The 17,637-nt window shown below is 35.0% G+C and overlaps 1 protein-coding gene across 1 annotated transcript in view; it reads left to right on the forward strand.

The window, feature by feature from the left end:
- Nucleotides 1-3,860: 3,860 nt before the first annotated feature.
- ACTR10 (actin related protein 10) overlaps nt 3,861-17,637 on the forward strand; it is a 30,597-nt gene continuing 16,820 nt past the window's right edge. Inside the window, exons 1-5 of the mRNA XM_001369038.5 lie at nt 3,861-4,106; nt 8,843-8,915; nt 9,897-9,979; nt 11,940-12,048; nt 16,747-16,854. Coding sequence (XP_001369075.4) covers nt 3,898-4,106; nt 8,843-8,915; nt 9,897-9,979; nt 11,940-12,048; nt 16,747-16,854 — 582 coding nt within the window. The 5' untranslated portion in view covers nt 3,861-3,897. The remainder of the gene's footprint in view (nt 4,107-8,842; nt 8,916-9,896; nt 9,980-11,939; nt 12,049-16,746; nt 16,855-17,637) is intronic.

Raw genomic sequence — 17,637 nt, forward strand, 5'->3', positions numbered from 1 at the left:
AGGGGCTTATAGACAGCTTGAATTTGCCCCCTGGGCACTCAAACTTGAAACCATTCACCAACACTGCCCTAGGCTATGAAATATTTTGTGTCAAATAAGTTGGACCATAAATGTAACTAAATGTGCCTAGAAAAAGAAAACAATCCTTCTCCTAATATCATGGAGTATAGGGTCCATGGATGATCAGATTGAAAGGAAGGATGTAGTTTTCATAAAATGAGGAATCTGTTTATCTTTCATTTTGAAGATCAATAACATCATGGCATGATGTCTTGATTTGCTTGTGAGCTGGATTTAAGTAAGGTAGAGTTGCACAAAGCTATCTGCCTCACTCTTTCTTCCAGTCACCAAAGTTCAGGGGCAAGACAAAATTCAGGATGACTGGCAATAACCAGAGATGCAGTGAATGACCTTGACTTCTTTTCTGACCAACTTCCACAGTGCCTGCCTCAGCTACCTTCATAGCCATTGGCACAAATTGTTCTCATCTACCCAATCCACTGAGAGAAGTCTTCACATGCTTAGGGTAAACATCCCCCTAACTCATTGATGTGTTTGAGGCCTGTCAGTTTACCCTCAACCTAGTTTAGCCCGTTTGCCAAGACAGTTTTACCAGGGTTTGACTGTTGTGACTGCTGCAGCTTATTGAAGCAACAGGTGAGAGTTGGATAATACCTTGGTAATTCCTGAAAATAATTTCCTGAAAGGCACCTGCATTTTGCCTTGATTATAAACCTAGGTCATCTAGAAAAGCAATATTCAGACATTTCATTAGGAAGAGAAAAGATAATCTAAGGTTGCAGTTCAGTCTCATTTGTTTAATGCACATTCCTTTTCTAGTTTTTGTTAAAATCACAATTTTCTTTTTATTGTAATATATATGGAAAACAAGGGAAATGTTTCATTTCTATAATTGATCATATTCTGTATTATTGCCCCACCTTGTATAATTGCTCAAGTCACATTTCACTGTCTCTTTGCCTAAGAACTAAATTTAGAAATTCATTTTCCTGCTAATCACTGTTCTACTCTTGCCTCAAGAAAATATATTATCCTTGAGGGATGCTAGTGAGCACTATAGAGTCTAGTCTAGTATCTTTACAAGATAAAGCTCTTTCAAGGATATCCTTGGTTTGTTATCCAAAGTAGTCCACTATCTCTGACCTTGCAGATGCACTTAAACAATGAACATTTCTTAGACCCAGGAGGGAAAGAAGAGATTCTTATCAGCCCTTCATTCCCACTTTCCAAACAATCATGGGCCTCACCCTGATATGCTGCCAGGCCTATAACCAATTATTTTGTTTTCTCCACCTACCCAAGTTCTTTCTTCTTTTATACTTCCCAAAACTATGGGAAAGTTGGTAAGCCCTACCTCAGGGTCTTTGGTCATTGAGTAAGGCCATTCAACTAATTTATTCATTACTGCTAGCCTAACTAATAAATTGATTGTGCTCAGACATTGTCTGCCAGTTTAACTTAAGTTTCAAACATAAGTAGGAGTCCATGCAGATGGAGATGAGATCAAATATACCAGATATGAACAAAGAGATGACAGTAGGGTTTATTTTGTCCAGAAGTTAATTAGAAGACAAATGTAGTATTTCCTAGCTTTGTGTCTTTTCCATGTTTTCCATACATATTACAATAAAAGGAAGAAAATTACCGTCATGGTTTTGACCAAACCTCGTGAAAGTCTGGGGGGAGGGAGGGAAGCCTGAGCAAAAAACTATATAATATATATAAAATAATATATGTAATAGGCTCAGAGTGTAACAAAGGAATGTGCATTAAATTAGCTAGATTAAAACTGTGTTATTTAAACATATTTACCTTAAGGCTATAGAATAAGGTGGTATATATTAAGAAAAATGAAATTGACAAATGAGTTATATCTTCCCACATAGAGATAATAGACAAAGGGTATAGGTTGACATACATTTTCAGATATGGCCAATGTGTAGATTTGTTTTACTTAACTATTTTTGTTACATGGGAGGAATTTTTATGGGGCTAGTTATTGGAAGAAGAGGGATAGTGTGATAATGATGCCAGAAAAAAAATGTGTCATTTAAGTATTTTTTTTAATACACAGAAGTTAAAGGAAATTCAAATCAAGATAATTTCAAAAATATTTTTATTAAAATTTTTCCAGAATACATACTGATACAATTTTCAATAGTTGTTTTTTTTTTACATTTTGCAACCTATGTTCTTTCCCTCCTTCTCATCCCTCCCCCCTCCCCAAGACTGCAGGTAATATGGTGTAGGTTGTACATGTGTTATTATATAATACATATTTCCATGTTCATCATGTTGTGAAAGAAGACATAAATCATTTACATTAGAGAAAAATTCAGAGAGGAATAAAATGAAAAATGGCATGCTTCAGTCTGCATTCAGACTCCATCAATTCCTTCTGTTGAGGTGGATATCCTTTTTTGTCATGAATCCCTTAGAGTTGTCCTGGATCCTTGCATTGCTGCTAATAGTTGTCATTCATAGTTGATCATCGTATATTAATGCTGTTACTATGTATGTCATTCTTCTGGTTCTGCTCACTTTACATCACTTCATATAAGTCTTTCAGGTTTTCTTGTGATCATCTCATTCATCATTTTTTATTGTGCAATTATGTCCCATTTAAATCTTATACCACAACTTATTCAGCCATCCCCAATTGATGAAATATCCCTTCAGTTTCCAGTTCTTCAGCACCACAAAAAGAGCTGCTATATTTTTGTACAAGTAGTTCTTTTTCCCCTATATCTGATCCCTTTAGGATACTGATCTAGTGGTGGCATTGCTAAGTCAAAGGCTATGCATAGTTTTATGGCCCTTTGGGCACAGTTCCAATTGCTTTCCACTGATCTGGATCACACTTCACAGCTTTACCAACATTGTATTAGTGTCCCAATTTTTCCACATCCCCTCCAACTTCTATTATCTTTTTTTTTTGTCATATTAGCCAATTTGATAGGTGTGAGGTGGCGTTTCGGTTGCTTTATTTCGAATTTCTCTAATTAATAATGATTTGGAGCATTTTCCCATATGACTAAAGATAGTTTTAATCTCATCTGAAAATTCCTTGTTCATATACTTTATCCATTTGTCAACTGGGGAATACTTTGTATTCTTATAAATTTGGCTCAGTTCTTTATGTAGTTGAGAGATGAGGCTTTAGTCAGATACACTTGCTATAAATTTTTTTTTTCCTAAAGTGTTGTTTCCCTCTTGGTTGCATTGATTTTGTCGAAATTCATATATTGTATAAAGCCTCAAATCTGCTGTGGGACTCCTAGTTTTTTCTTCTCAAGCTGAAATGCTATGATAGCAAACACCTAATAAATGCCTGGTGATTGCTTATAATTTAATTTATCTGTATATACATATTGCATGAAGCATATAAGTAAATTGTACGTATACATGTATGTATGTGTAGAATGCAGACATACATACATATGTAAAATATAAACCTTGACAGTTTGCTCCCATTACAGATTACTTCCCTCATCGAATATGCTGGATTGAATTTCTTTCTTTTCCCTGATAATATATATAATAGCATTAAAAGCTGTTTTGCCCTGTCCATAAAATGTCTTTTCCCAACAGACCCGAATTCCCGGTTTCCCAACAGGAAGCTTTCGAAGAGGAAGAACAACGCCCAAGGAGTCAGGTGGACTCTGGTAAATGTACTCAACCACACTTAGACAAGTAGGTGGCCCCAGCGACATTGCCTACTTAATTTAACATTCTGGATCTGGAAATTAGCAGCCGCTGCCGACAGGCACTACGTAAGCCACCTGCTGCAAATCATCCACGCCCAGCTTCCACTGGAAGTAAAAGGACCCGGCTATACGAATTCTTCATGCGCTGGTGACAAGAAAGGCCTCTGGCATGACGCAAATTCCCTGCGCCAGAGACAGACGAAGGACCTTCCTTGGCTCCGAGCTGTCTCTGTGGACGCCATTGTTCCTTACCGGGAGGAGCTCCTTCTTGGATTCTAGGTGCTGGTCCTTCCTCGCAGCCATGCCACTCTACGAGGGTCTGGGAAGCGGAGGGGAGAAGACGGCGGTAGTGATCGACTTGGGTGAAGCCTTCACCAAGTGAGTCGGGCGGACTCCGCCACTTTGATTTCGGGGTCCACAGGCGACCCGGCATCTCTCAGCAGGCCTGGCGACCCTCCGAGGATGAGCAGCTTTAGGGGAAGCTAGGACAGGAGTACCAAAGGATAGGTCCCGAGGGTGGAAGAAAACAGAATGAGCTGCGTTCCTACCCCGGTATTAGCCTTATTGGTGCCTTCAGAATCGTTTGGATAGGTGATGGCAAAACTGATTATTCAATACAGTAAACATTAAGTGCCCACTGGGTGCCAGGCACTTGTGCTAAACGCTGGGTATACAAAAAGAGTCAAAAGACAAGACCCGCCTTAAAGGACCTTACAATCTAATGGGGAAACAACATGCAAACAAATATATACAAAGCAAACTGCCTACAGGATAAATAGGAAATAATTAGCGGAGGAAATTGAGAAGGTTACGAACACCCCCATCCCCCACCTCCCTTTCCACTGAGCTAGTTTTCTTAGGAAAGAAGAAACCAAGATGTAATGCTAGATGATGATAGTCATCAAATATTTACTTTTTGGCTAATTTTATTCTAAACGTAAAACACCTCAAAATGACTATTTCCACATACAAAACAGGACAATGGAATGGAAAAGGGATCCAGCCAAAAATAGTGAAAGTACCTCTATCGCCAACGGCAGTGACCTAATGGAAACGATATACTCAAGAAATATGATTAGTAAAAAACTTATCCTGATCAATACAATGATCCAAAATAATTCCTAAGGAATCATGATAAAAAAAGAAACACGATCTACTTCCAAAGAGAGAATTGATGAACTCTTAAGTACAGACTGAAAGATAATTTTCCCACTTTCTTTTCCTTGCTTTTTTTTAAGACTATGGGTAATATAGAAATATGTTTTCCATTGTTTCACATGTATAGTTTATATATCGCATGCCTTCTCAGTGAGGTTAGGAGGGAGAGAACTTGGAATTAAAAATCTAAAATGAAAAAAATGTTGGCAATAATTTTTAATAAATAAAAAGAATTAGCATGACAATAATTGTCATAATGTATAAAATAAAGACAAGAAAGTGATTGAAGACCTAAATTTCATGCCCTGAGGATTTGGAGGATTCTAGTATTCCTATGGCTGATGGGAATATAAGGAAGATGAGAATGGTTAAAAGAAGGAAGGTAGTGAGTTTTGTTTTAGGTAGCAGTGATAAATCCAAGTAGAACCTGTAGCCAAAAATATTAGTCAGGAAAAGAATTGAATTTAAGGTTTAAATAAAAGTTCAGAGAGCAACTGAATGGCTCACTGGATAGAGAGCCAGGTTCTGAGTTCAAATGTGACACTTCCTAGCTGTGTGATCCTGGGCAAATCACTTAACCCCTATTGCCTAACCCTTATTGCTCTTCTGCCTTGGAACCAATACACAATATTGATTCTAAGACAATAGATAAAGATTTAAAAAATAAAATAAAAAGCAAAATCTCAGAATGTTGTCTGAAAGCAGCATGATTTGGTAGAAGGAGCAGTATATTAAGAAACTTCTCAGATATCTAAAACTATTTTGTCTTGACCTTGCTGTTGCTCTTTTTATAAAATCATGATTCTCATGTAGTTATTTGCATTCATATATCTTTTTTGGTTTTACATTGTAAACTCCATAAAGGCAAAAAGTCTTATTTCATCTCTGTATCCCCTGCACCTAGCACATTATCTTGCATAAAATGTGATTAAGAACTGTTTGAACTGAAATTCCCAGTTTTAGTTAAGTCAGAATCTCTGAGCTTCAATTTCTTTATATATGACAAATAACCATTATGAGAAAAAAAAGAAAATTTATTAGTTTCCCCTTCAAACAATTGTCAACAGATTTTGATTCTGTTCAAAAAAGAAAAATCTTTCATTGTATTTTTCTTAATTGTAACTGAAACATTCCATGTTCTAATCTGAGCCTAGCAGATTTTTCATTTGGAGTATGAAGCTATTTAGTTCCATTTCATGCCTGCAAAGTCCTTTAGAATAGTTGGCAAATTAAAAATGCAGGTGAAGCTTCTTGTAATGTCATTGCTATTACTTAGATGCTAGAAAACTATTGAGTAATTGGCTTTAAATTTTGTAATTATTTTCTAAGTTCCGAATAGATTTTTTCTTTATTCATGTAGTAAATGTATTTTCAGTGAAATGTAAAAAAAAAAAAGCCCATTCTCTTTGACCAGTAATAATTTCTTGAGTTCTTATTTCTTGTTACTTGAATCCTCTAGCTGTGTACATCTCTAGTGTGGAGGATGAAAGTTGTGCATTATTCCCCAATATACATTGATTAGTATTAGTAATCATAGTTTGGCAACTTCCTGTAGAAAAATAGTGAAGGGGGCAGCTGGGTGACTCAGTGGATTGAGAATCAGGCGTAGAGACAGGAGGTGCTAGGTTCAAATCTGGCCTCAGACACTTCCCAGCTGTGTGACCCTGGGCAAGTCACTTGATCCCCAATTGCCTAGCCCTTACCGCTTTTCTGCCTTGGAGCCAATACTTAGTATTGATTCCAAGATGGAAGGTAAGGGTTTAAAAGAAAAAAAGAAAGAAAAATAGTGAAGTTAGGTGCCCTCTACTAGGAGATGTCAATCTCTCCTTTTGAAGAGTAGAAGAAGCCCCCTCCCCAAGCAGCTTTATGTATATATAGGCCTTTGATGGTCTTCTCAAATGTGGCTAAAGAGCCCCACCCCTTTTTTTCTGTTCCTATGGAAAGCAGTTTAGGGGTGACCTAATTCCTATGAGAGAAATCTCAAAATTTACAAGTTATAATCTTAAATACATGTCCTAAGCAATGCTAAAGCCTGAGAAAATGTTTCAAAAGAGTTGCAGCCTGAACTGTTGCAATCTGATAAATCCTTGATACAGGCCTAAAACTTGACTCAACTAAAAATTGTAAATTTAAGGAATAATCCCATTTGCTTTGAAACACTCAGAAGTGTTGGGAAGGATTAAGAAGAATAAAAGGAGGATAGGATATGATACAGATGATGGGAAAGTGGCGATGGCATTGTGTTGGATCCCTATAAAATCTGAGTAAACCTAGGCATCAGGACTGTTTCTGAGACCTAAGACTGTGGAGCCACTTTCTCTGTCTCTGTCTCTCTCTCTCTCTCTGTCTCTGTCTCTCTCCATCCCTCTCTCTCTCTGTCTCTGTCTCTGTCTCTCTCTCTGTCTCTCTCTGTCTTTCTCTCTGTCTCTCTCTGTCTCTGTCTCTCTTTATCTCTGTCTCTCTCTGTCCCTCTCTCTCTGTCTGTCTCTGTCTCTCTCTGTCTCTGTCTCTCTCTCTCACCTATATAAACAAATTTCCATGTGTAATCTATGTTTACTTGTAATTTTCTGATTTTATACTGCTTATATCTGTAGATTCAAGTTACTGAAGTGATTACCAATAAATAAACCTAGACAATAATTGCTTATGCATGTTTGAAATACTAATGTTTAAATGATGTCATTATCATAAATGCTTTGAAAACTGCAAAGTGCCATTTAAATGTCAGGTGCTTTTAATCTAAATATAAATTATTTCTTAGGTCACTTTTATCTAAAAACCTGTTATTTCATGAAATTGTAATTGAAATCATGTAATCTGATGCATTTCCTAATGATTGTCTCTATAGAACAACAGAGATTGATTTGAGAGAAGGTGCGTTACAGTTAATGGTTTTGGTTTTTTAGTTTTCTCTCAAGAAATAAAAGAAGAAAGGGAGGGAGGAAAGAATCTTTAAAATCTTGCACAGTCAAGCAAAACAAATTCCCATATTTACTATGTCCAAAAACCTACAATTAATATGTGTGAGGAGTAAGAAGGACAACCATGTAAAGAATGGGCAAAGAAGAAATGAAGGAGAAAGTAGTTATCATAAAATATAATAAGATAAAAGGAAATAAAAAATAATTGCTTGTGTTTCATAGTAATTTAAGGTTTTACAAAGAGCTTTTCTTACAACTGTGAGGTGGGTAGTATAGTTATTTGCATTCTACAAGTGAGAAAATTGTGTCCCAAAGAGATTAAATGAGTAGTTTGGTGTGATACATCCAACATCAGATACAAAATTTAAAAATATTTCTCATAACTCCAAGATGAAACAGACAGAAGAGGTCTGCAGAACATTTCAAGAATCTAGGAAAAATGAATGGAGAAGAGAAATATAACTTGGAGCATATTAGATGAGAATTAGAAGGGAATTCTGTAGGAAAAAAATTTTAATAAAATGTAAAGTAAGAAGTGTAGATCAGAATTAATGGAAATCTCACTTTCTATAATTCTATACATGAAGCAGTTAAACCAGATGTTCAATAAGTAGGTTCATTATCTAAAAACTTTGATTCATGCTTCCTTGAAATTATTAGAGAAATAGTATTTATAGGCTTTAGGAAATATTATTGATTTGCATAATATACTGATCGTCATCTACTTTTTTTAAGAAACAAGAAAGTTATGACTGAGGAGAGACTCTAAATGAACACTCTAATGCAAATACCAACAACATGGAAATGGGTTTGAATCAAGAACACATGTGATACCCAGTGGAATTGCGTGTGGGCTATAGGAGAGGTGGTGGAAGGGGGGAAAGGAAGAAAAGAAAATGATCTTTGTTTCCAATGAATAATGTTTGGAAATGACCAAATAAAAATTTAAAAAGAAAAAGAAAAAAAAGAAACAAGAAAGTTGATTAACTTGACAATATAAAATGTTTAAAAATATTTTGAATTTATGATTATCAGGTGTGGATTTGCCGGAGAAACTGGTCCAAGATGTATAATCCCTAGTGTAATCAAGAAAATTGGAGTGTCCAAGGTACTTTGAACAACTGTAAAATAAATATTTTCTTGTAAAGTATTTAAATTACAGCTTCAGAAAATAACTGGGCTAAATTATTTGCACTACTTGACAGAGGAATTTTGAAGAAAATTTTATGGTCATATTTATTAGTCTTCAACTTTTGACAAATGTTCCCTTTCATAAGCCATGTGGTTTATCACAACTACTTAGTAGTACAATAGACTACAAAGTAGATAACCAAGAATTATTTGGCATGGGTTTTTGTTTTTAATCTGAGCAAGGTTCTCACCATTGTCAAATCAATTTACATGAAGTTTCCTCTTCCCAAATGAAAAAAAATGTTACTGAAAACTTTTTAAAAATCATATAGAGATTTCTTCATTTTCTAGAAATTCATAACCTAAAAGTTTAATTAGTATTTATGGTATCATGTAAAAATAAGTAGAATCACTATAGAATTGTTTTTCAAGGGGGCAGCTGGGTAGCTCAGTGGATTGAGAGCCAGGCCTAGAGACGGGAGGCCCTAGGTTCAAATCCAACCTCAGCCACTTCCTAGCTGTGTGACCCTGGGCAAGTCACTTGACCCCCATTGCCTATCCCTTACCACTCTTCTGCCTTGGAGCCAATACACAGTATTGACTCCAAGATGGAAGGTAAGGGTTTAAAAAAAAAAAAGAATTGTTTTTCAAATTATGAGAAACTTGCTTTATAATGTTACTGTGGTACAAAAGAAAACCCTAATGACTAGTAACTAGCTGAGCCCTTTAACCCTGACTTCTCTCTAGCACTTTTCTAAATTCTTTGACTTTTCACTTTTAACTAACAAAAGTATTAAATACTTAATAAAAGTTTTACATTGTCTTTTATATTTGTTAACAAGGAATACATTTAACAGTATCTAAGAATTTCATGGCTAAGTGAAAGTATCTTTCAAATCTATAAAACAGATGATTTTGAATTATAGATAAGCTACTAATTACATTTTATTTTTTTCAGCCTATTAAAGTTGTTCAGTATAATATTAATACAGAAGAATTGTATGCTTATCTAAAGGAATTCATTCACATATTGTATTTCAGGTAAGAGATGCTTTTTTTTTCTTTTCATTAGCAGCTTTTGTGATCAGTTATCTTTCTTTATAGATCCATGAACATAATATCTGCCAGTAATATTTGTTTGTTTTATGTCACATTCACTAGTTTTAGAAGTAAGTGTGCCCTCCTAATACTTATTCTAGTTCCCATCTCACTAACAGATTTGGGGCTGTAGCCAACTGGAAATTATAGTGGCATGTAAATAAAAAGAATTGTCAAGTTGTTTCGGAGGCATAAAGGAGCTCCCCTATTCCCAGGGGACTTGAAGACAATGATGGAAAATTTTGAGTAGAAAGTTAAACTCCCTGCTTCCTAATTTAATTCTTAGATATCTTAAGCTTGTGAATGATTGTTTTGCTTGAAAAATGAACTAATGAAGTAGCAAGTAAGTATTCTAAATAGTATCTTTTACAGATAATAATGCAGTGATAAAAGGAACACTAGAAAAAGATAAAGATCTAAATGAAGGCTTAATAATGACATCCTCAGTAATAAATATGTTGAAGACTAAATCATAAAAACAATCAACTATTTACATGATAAGTAAGAGCCTAACACCTAAACTAGGAAGAAATAAGGCAAAAAATGAGGACTATAGATTAATATAACAAAAATAATGGTACAAAAAATTGAAATAATCCTTACAAAAAGATTGCTATAGTATAGTTAAGAAATTGTTTGCTATGACCAAGTCAGATACACAGTCACACCTATATTTACATATTTGTGTATATATGCTCACATTTTGTATGTGTATATATACATACATGCAAAATTAAGATATAGTTTTAAAATTATATCATAAAGATATAGGAAGGTGACTTTATAAAGGTGACTTCATAAAAGAGTTGCCAAAACTATTTGATATTGGTTTTTCATAAACAAAATCAACGTAGCTAAGAAGAAAAAGCTATTACTCAGGAAAAGAACTTCTCGAATATTCCTGAGTCCTATATAAGATGTATGGGGAATCACCAGATATAAAATATCAAGAGCCAGTCTCCAGTGGATAAGGGGTTAAAAGTTATAAGCCAGTAATTATATAAAAAATTGTACCAAATTACTAACATCAAATCAAAACAACTCAGATTTTCTCTTTTACTCAGCAATTGGCATAGATGACAGAAGATGGAAACAGTCAGTGTTGAGGGATTTGGGGCAGGCAAACAATATATTAATGTGCTCTCAACAAAGCTAAGATCAGGTCCAACCAGTCTGAAAAGCATTTTGTAAATCATTCTAAAAAAGTGCCTAAAATATCCATTCCCTTTTATCCAGAGACATCACCACTAGATATTTACTGTAAAAAAAAAGTCCACTACAGAAAAAAAGATTATACAAATACACAGTGCATCTATTAATAAAATACTTGAAAAGCAAAGTAGGTGCCCTTCATTTGGGAAATGGCAAAACAAAATGGCTTCCATGAAGGTAATTATTGCATTGAAAAAAAATTAAAGAACTCAGAGAGGATTTAGAGGTGATTGAGGCGATATATGTACTGATATAGAGCAAAATGACCAAAATCAATCAAAATGGACTCCAACAAGGTAACGGAAAGGAAAATGAAATTGTACACTAATTATGATGATCAAACTATAGTCTGGAGAAGAGTTAAGAAAATGTACTTTTCTCCCTTCACAGTAGAGGTGGGGGGCTATGGCAGTGGAAAATTGGTGCTTAGTAGTACTATTCTGGGAACTTGACTTCCTTCCCTTAACTCTTTTGCATGTGCTTGTATTTAGTGTTTTATTAAAGCATAAATGAATCAAAATATTTTTTTCAGCTCTTCTGAGTTCTTTGTGTCTACACCCACAGGTTAATTTAGTTATGAACTTCCTTAAAAATTAGTCATATCAATTTCTTAATAGAAGAAAGTCTCAAAAAACAATTTTTTAGATTGTATTTTTGTAAGCTTTCAAAAATAAATTTCATTCTTTTTCAGACATCTCTTAGTGAATCCCAGAGACCGTCGAGTTGTGGTTATTGAATCTGTACTGTGTCCTTCCCACTTCAGAGAAACACTCACCCGTGTTCTTTTCAAATATTTTGAGGTATCTACTTTTTAATTAAATACTTAAATTCTTTTGAAGTAGAATTTTGAAAGAGGAACAATAGAGAACGTTAGTGCATTTTTTCTCAACATTTACAGTATTACACTGATTTTTTAACTGTACATTGAGCAATGTTTTCACAAAGTGAGATCGTTTTGTAGAAGAAGTGATAGCTTTGAATTAAAGGTTTCTCTTCAAAAAGCAAATACATTGCTTTAAAAAAAGATTACCTTAGGATTGCTTCATTTACCTGTTTCAGTTCAACACTATAAAATTTGGAATGCTAGCAAGACTTTTTGATTTAACTAGTTTTTATTGGCCTACTTTCAAACTCTTTCTAATTCAAAAGGAGTGCTTAGTGATTTTTAGTGAGAAGTTTTTTAGTGAGTTTTGTTTTGTTTTTTTAAACCCTTACCATCCTTCTTCGAATCGATACTGTGTATTGGTTCCAAGGTAGAAGAGTGGTAAGGGCTAGGCAGTGGGGGTGAAGTGACTTGCCCACAGTCACACAACTAGGAAGTATCTGAGGCCAGGTTTGAACCTAGGTCCTCTCATCTCTAGGCCTCGCTCATAATCCACTGGGCCACCCAGCTGCCCCCTAGTGAGTTTTTAAAGGCCTTTTTATCACCCATCACCTTTTTTTTTTAGATTTGAAATTTTTATTTAATTAATTAATATAGAGTATTTTTCCATGGTTACATGATTCATATTCTTTCCCTCCCCTCCTCCCACCTCCGTCCTCTAGAGTGATAATTCAAAGTCAACATCCCCAGTCATATCCCCATCAAACTATATGATCAAGCAGTTGTTTTTCTTCTGTGTTTCTACTCCCACAGTTCTTTCTCTGGATGTGGATAGTGTTCTATCTCATATGTCCCTCAGAAATGTCCTGGATCATTGCCTTGCTGCTAGTAGAGAAGTCCATTACATTTGAATTTAACACAGTTTATCAGTCTCTATGTACAGTGTTCCCTGGTTCTGCTCCTTTCACTCTTCATCAGTTCCTGGAGGTCATTCCAATTCACATGGAATTCCTCCAGCTCATTGTTTCTTTGAGCACAATAGTATTCCAGCACCATCAGATACCACAATTAGTTCAGCCATTCCCCAATTGAAGAGCATCCCCTCATTTTCCAATTTTTTGCCACCACAAAGAGCGTAGCTATGAATATTTTGGTACAAGTCTTTTTTCCTTATTATCTCTTTGTATCAACCATTACCTTGATGCTTTCTATTCTGACTTTCCCAATTATTTAAATATTTCAAGATTTCATTGGTGTGGTCTACTAAGGCAATCCCCTCCACAGTCTTCAGAAGTTACTGTGGCTGAAGAAACTAATGACCACAATTGTGGCTACCCCTCTTATGATGAGCATGCATATTTTGGTGAGTTGTTTTTTTTTTTAAGGCCAGGGATTAGGGAAATTTGAGCAAAATTTACCTTGACATTTACCTGCCAATTATTTTTAAATTTCTTCTATACTAGGTAAAATTCTTTTAGTTTGATATTGTAGAAGCATTTTTAAACTTTAATGTCACTGCAAAAATAATTGAATACATGAGTAACCTGCCTAATATTGTTAATTGTGAAAACATAATAGAATGACTCTCTAGGGCGTAGTTAGTTCCATAATGATAGTTAAATAAAATTGAAATAGGTTTCATGATGTTATGGTAGAGATTTGGATATGATTTTAGGACAAACTTATGCCAGGTATATATATATAGCAAACCTAAGAAGGTAGTTAACTTACTGAATAGACCACTGACCTTAGAGTCAGGAAGACAAGTTCAAATTCAGCCTTAGATGCTTAACTAGCTATGTGACCGTGGGCAAATATCTTAAACCAATTCTGCCTCAGTTTCCTCACCTATAAAATGGATGGGATGAAAATAATGCCTATCTCACAGGATTGTGGGGGGGAACAAATGAGATATATACTTAACGCAGTGCTGACATACAGTAGGCATTTAATAAATAATTGTTCCTTTCCCTTCCCATTAAGCAATTTTTTAAACTTAACCCCCCCACCTAAAACCAGTTAACAGTGATTATTAAATTAATTCCCTCAAAGTAATAGTTTCAAGTTAGTTGAGAGAACATTTTCACATCAACAATTAGAAATAAAGTATTTTATGATTAGGTGCACTTATAAATCACCTAACTGTTCCACCAAATAGTTCTTTTTTCCACTCAGAAAAATTTCTTTGTTAAGGTACAAAAGCTATAATTCTTGCTAATTAAGCAGATTAGCAAGCAAAAAGCTAGTACTACTTGGGATAAGAGATAACAGAGTTATAATTTCATAATATTGCCCTTCATTGCCTTTTTTTGATAGATTAACAACACAGTTTTGTTACATCACTGCAGCATACTATCCCTCAATTAACAGTAGACAAGGGGTGTTAATCTTATTTATGCCCCTTTATAAAGAGATTATATCACTTCTTCAGTCTCTTTTAGATGGGACCTGTATTCTTTTTAAGTAACACAAAATATCTGATTAAAGGGTTTTATAAAAACATTTTTATAATAGGTTAGTTTTTTTTATTATTTAAATTTTTAAGCCAGACGCCTAGGTTTTTTCCAAAAGGAGGGGAAAAAATTGAGTCCACATGCATGAGTCCACATCTGTAGACAATAGCCTATTCCCCCTGAACTGTCAGAAACTTGTAAATCTACAATTATAGTTTCTTGGCTTTTTTGTCTGTTAAAGTCTTGAAGAGTTTTACTGTATATCAACATTCCTATCTAGATAAGAGAAATATAGCCAAAATGTTGTCTGCCACATATTCAATGCTTAGGATGTGCCATCTTTTTTTTCTTCCAACAAATCCTTAGTTGATCCTTGCAACTCCTTAGTATAGTGGTTCTCAACCTCTCAATTTGTAGCAATGAGAATACATAATGCATATCAGGTATTTACATTCCAAATCATAACTGTAGCAAAATTATAGTTTTGAAGTAACCACCAAAATAATTTTTTGGTTTGGGGTCACGGCAACATGAGGAACTGTATTGCGGGATCACAGCATTAGAAAGGTTGAGAACCACTGCCTTAGTATGATTAAAACACACTGGTGGGGGAAGGGGGTGCTATTATTCCCCAGTTTTCTCATGTAAGGGTAGAGACAGTTTAGTCTCTCAAGAATTGCGGATTTAAGAAATTCATTGTGTCATTTTTATTTTTAACTGCATTGTATGTAATCTTTAAAATAGTTTCTATTAAAAATTATGAGTGATGCTGAGTTTTTCCTTAATTTTGAGAAAATATAATATAAAAAAGAATATTTGTGAAGTATATTGCCTTTTTTTCCTTACGTTTGGGATTTTTTTCATGGAATTAGCAAATTTTAGCACTGAAAGAGACTCTTCCTGATCCTTATCTTTTGAAATATTTTATTGGTTGTGGTGATTATTAAATTCATACAAAGAAAATTTTTTTTAATTTTATTTAATTGATTTTTTTTCCAGGATTACGAAAATCATGTTCTTTCCCTCTCCTCCCCCAAACCCCCTCCCATAGCCAACGCACAATTCCACTGAGTTTTACATTTGTCATTGGTCAAAACCTATTTCCATATTATTGATATTTGCACTAGGGTGATCGTTTAGGGTTTATAACCCCAGTCATATCCCCATTGATCCATATGATCAAGCAGTTGTTTTCTTCTGTGTTTCTACTCCCACAGTTCTTTCTCTTGGTGTGGGTAGCGTTCTTCCTCATAAGTCCCTCAGAATTGTCCTGGATCATTGCATTGCTGCTAGTAGAGAAGTCCATTATGTTCGAATGTATCACAGTGTATCAGTCTCTGTGTACAATGTTCTGGTTCTGATCCTTTCACTTTGCATCAATTCCTGGAGGTTGTTCCATTCTCCATGGAATTCCTCCACTTTATTATTCCTTTTAGCACAATAGTATTCCATCACCAACATATACCACAATTTATTCAGCCATTCCCCAATTGAAGGGCATCCCCTCATTTTCCAATTTTTTGCCACCACAAAGAGCACAGCTATGAATATTCTTGTACAAGTCTTTTTCCTTATTATCTCTTTGGAGTACAAACCCAGCAGTGTTTGAATCAAAGGGTAGGCAATTTTCGAGTGCCCTTTGGGCATAGCTCCAAATTGCCAAAGAAAATTTTTAAAGAATGTTAAATAACTCTGAAAAGGCCAGGTTAGAACTATATTATAGAGGAGTTTAAATGTCCCTTTTCACATATATCACCCTACTTCTGCCTTCCACTTCCCCTCCCAAAAAGAGAGAGAATACATAAATATGCCTTTTAATTATTACTCTTTATGATAGAACTTAATGGTTCTTCTTTATAATAACCCTTTTTTTAATAGTATACGTAAATGAATTAAGCAATTATAAGGCTTTGTTATAAATATTTTAAGAATCATAATTCAGTTTTACCTTATTTTCAGCTCTAGATTTTCTCCCTTTCCCTACCCATTAAGGCACCAAGAAAAATAAACCTTTACAAATATATGTGGGTGGTGCAGTAGATAGAGCGCTCGGCCTGGAGTCAGGAAGAGTCATCTTTCTGAGTTCAAATCTGGCCTCAGATACAAATCGTTTGCCTCAGTTTCCTCATCTGTAAAATGAACTGGTATCAAAGATCCATTTGTAAAGGAACTTCTTCATATTGAAATCATTCTGGATGGGGTTTTTTTGTTTTGTTTTTTAGGTTCCATCTGTATTGCTTGCTCCTAGTCATCTGATGTCTCTTCTGACACTTGGGATTAATTCTGCCATAGTATTAGACTGCGGATATAGAGAAAGCATGGTGTTACCTGTATCTTTTGTTGTCAGCAAACTCAGACAGATCTACTGGAGGGAAATGCTATTAATACATTTTTAACTAATTGTAATTGTTTACTGTAGATGCTCCTCACTGTATGGTTACTCTGTGGATATGCAGTAATATAGGAATATATAACAGCGGTCTCTGTTCAGTTCATAGGACATTTAATTTACTAGAGAGAGATCTCTTATTAAGAAAAGAGTATAAGTATCATTTGTTCATAGAATCCTGTAGGGCAGAGGATCATCATTCCAGAGATGGAAGAGACATCTTATAGTTCTTGTAGTTTGAAGGATCTCATTGATATATTTTAAGTTTTATAAGCCCAAAGAAGATCCTTAAAGAAGGTATAGCATGCATTTTCCTTAGGTTGCTATCATACAGAAATTGGCAGTCTTTGGCCTTCCAAGAACAAGAGAAAGGACTTCTTGATTTCATTTGTATATTCCCCCAACATTGAACACCTAGTATGAAACACAATGTGCCTATGGCAATTTGAAATACAAAGAAAAAACAAGTGGTCATTATCATCGTGGAGCTAATAGCCAAGAAAACAAGCACCTAGTCTCAGTAGACTGAAAATTCAGTAAGTATGAAGTGGTAAAAGAGGTCAAGAAAGGGAGGGGGTTCTTCCAGCTGGGAAATATGCCTCCTTTAAAAAGAAATAGTAGACCTGTGGTTTCATCAGTTTAGGGAAATCTAATTATGCCAGCTTCCTCCACTGCTACAGCTCAGCAACTATTCTGTAACTTATAGCCCTAAGAAGCAGACTTG

This window comes from Monodelphis domestica, chromosome 1 (genome assembly GCF_027887165.1).
Source record: "Monodelphis domestica isolate mMonDom1 chromosome 1, mMonDom1.pri, whole genome shotgun sequence".
Taxonomy (NCBI): domain Eukaryota; kingdom Metazoa; phylum Chordata; class Mammalia; order Didelphimorphia; family Didelphidae; genus Monodelphis; species Monodelphis domestica.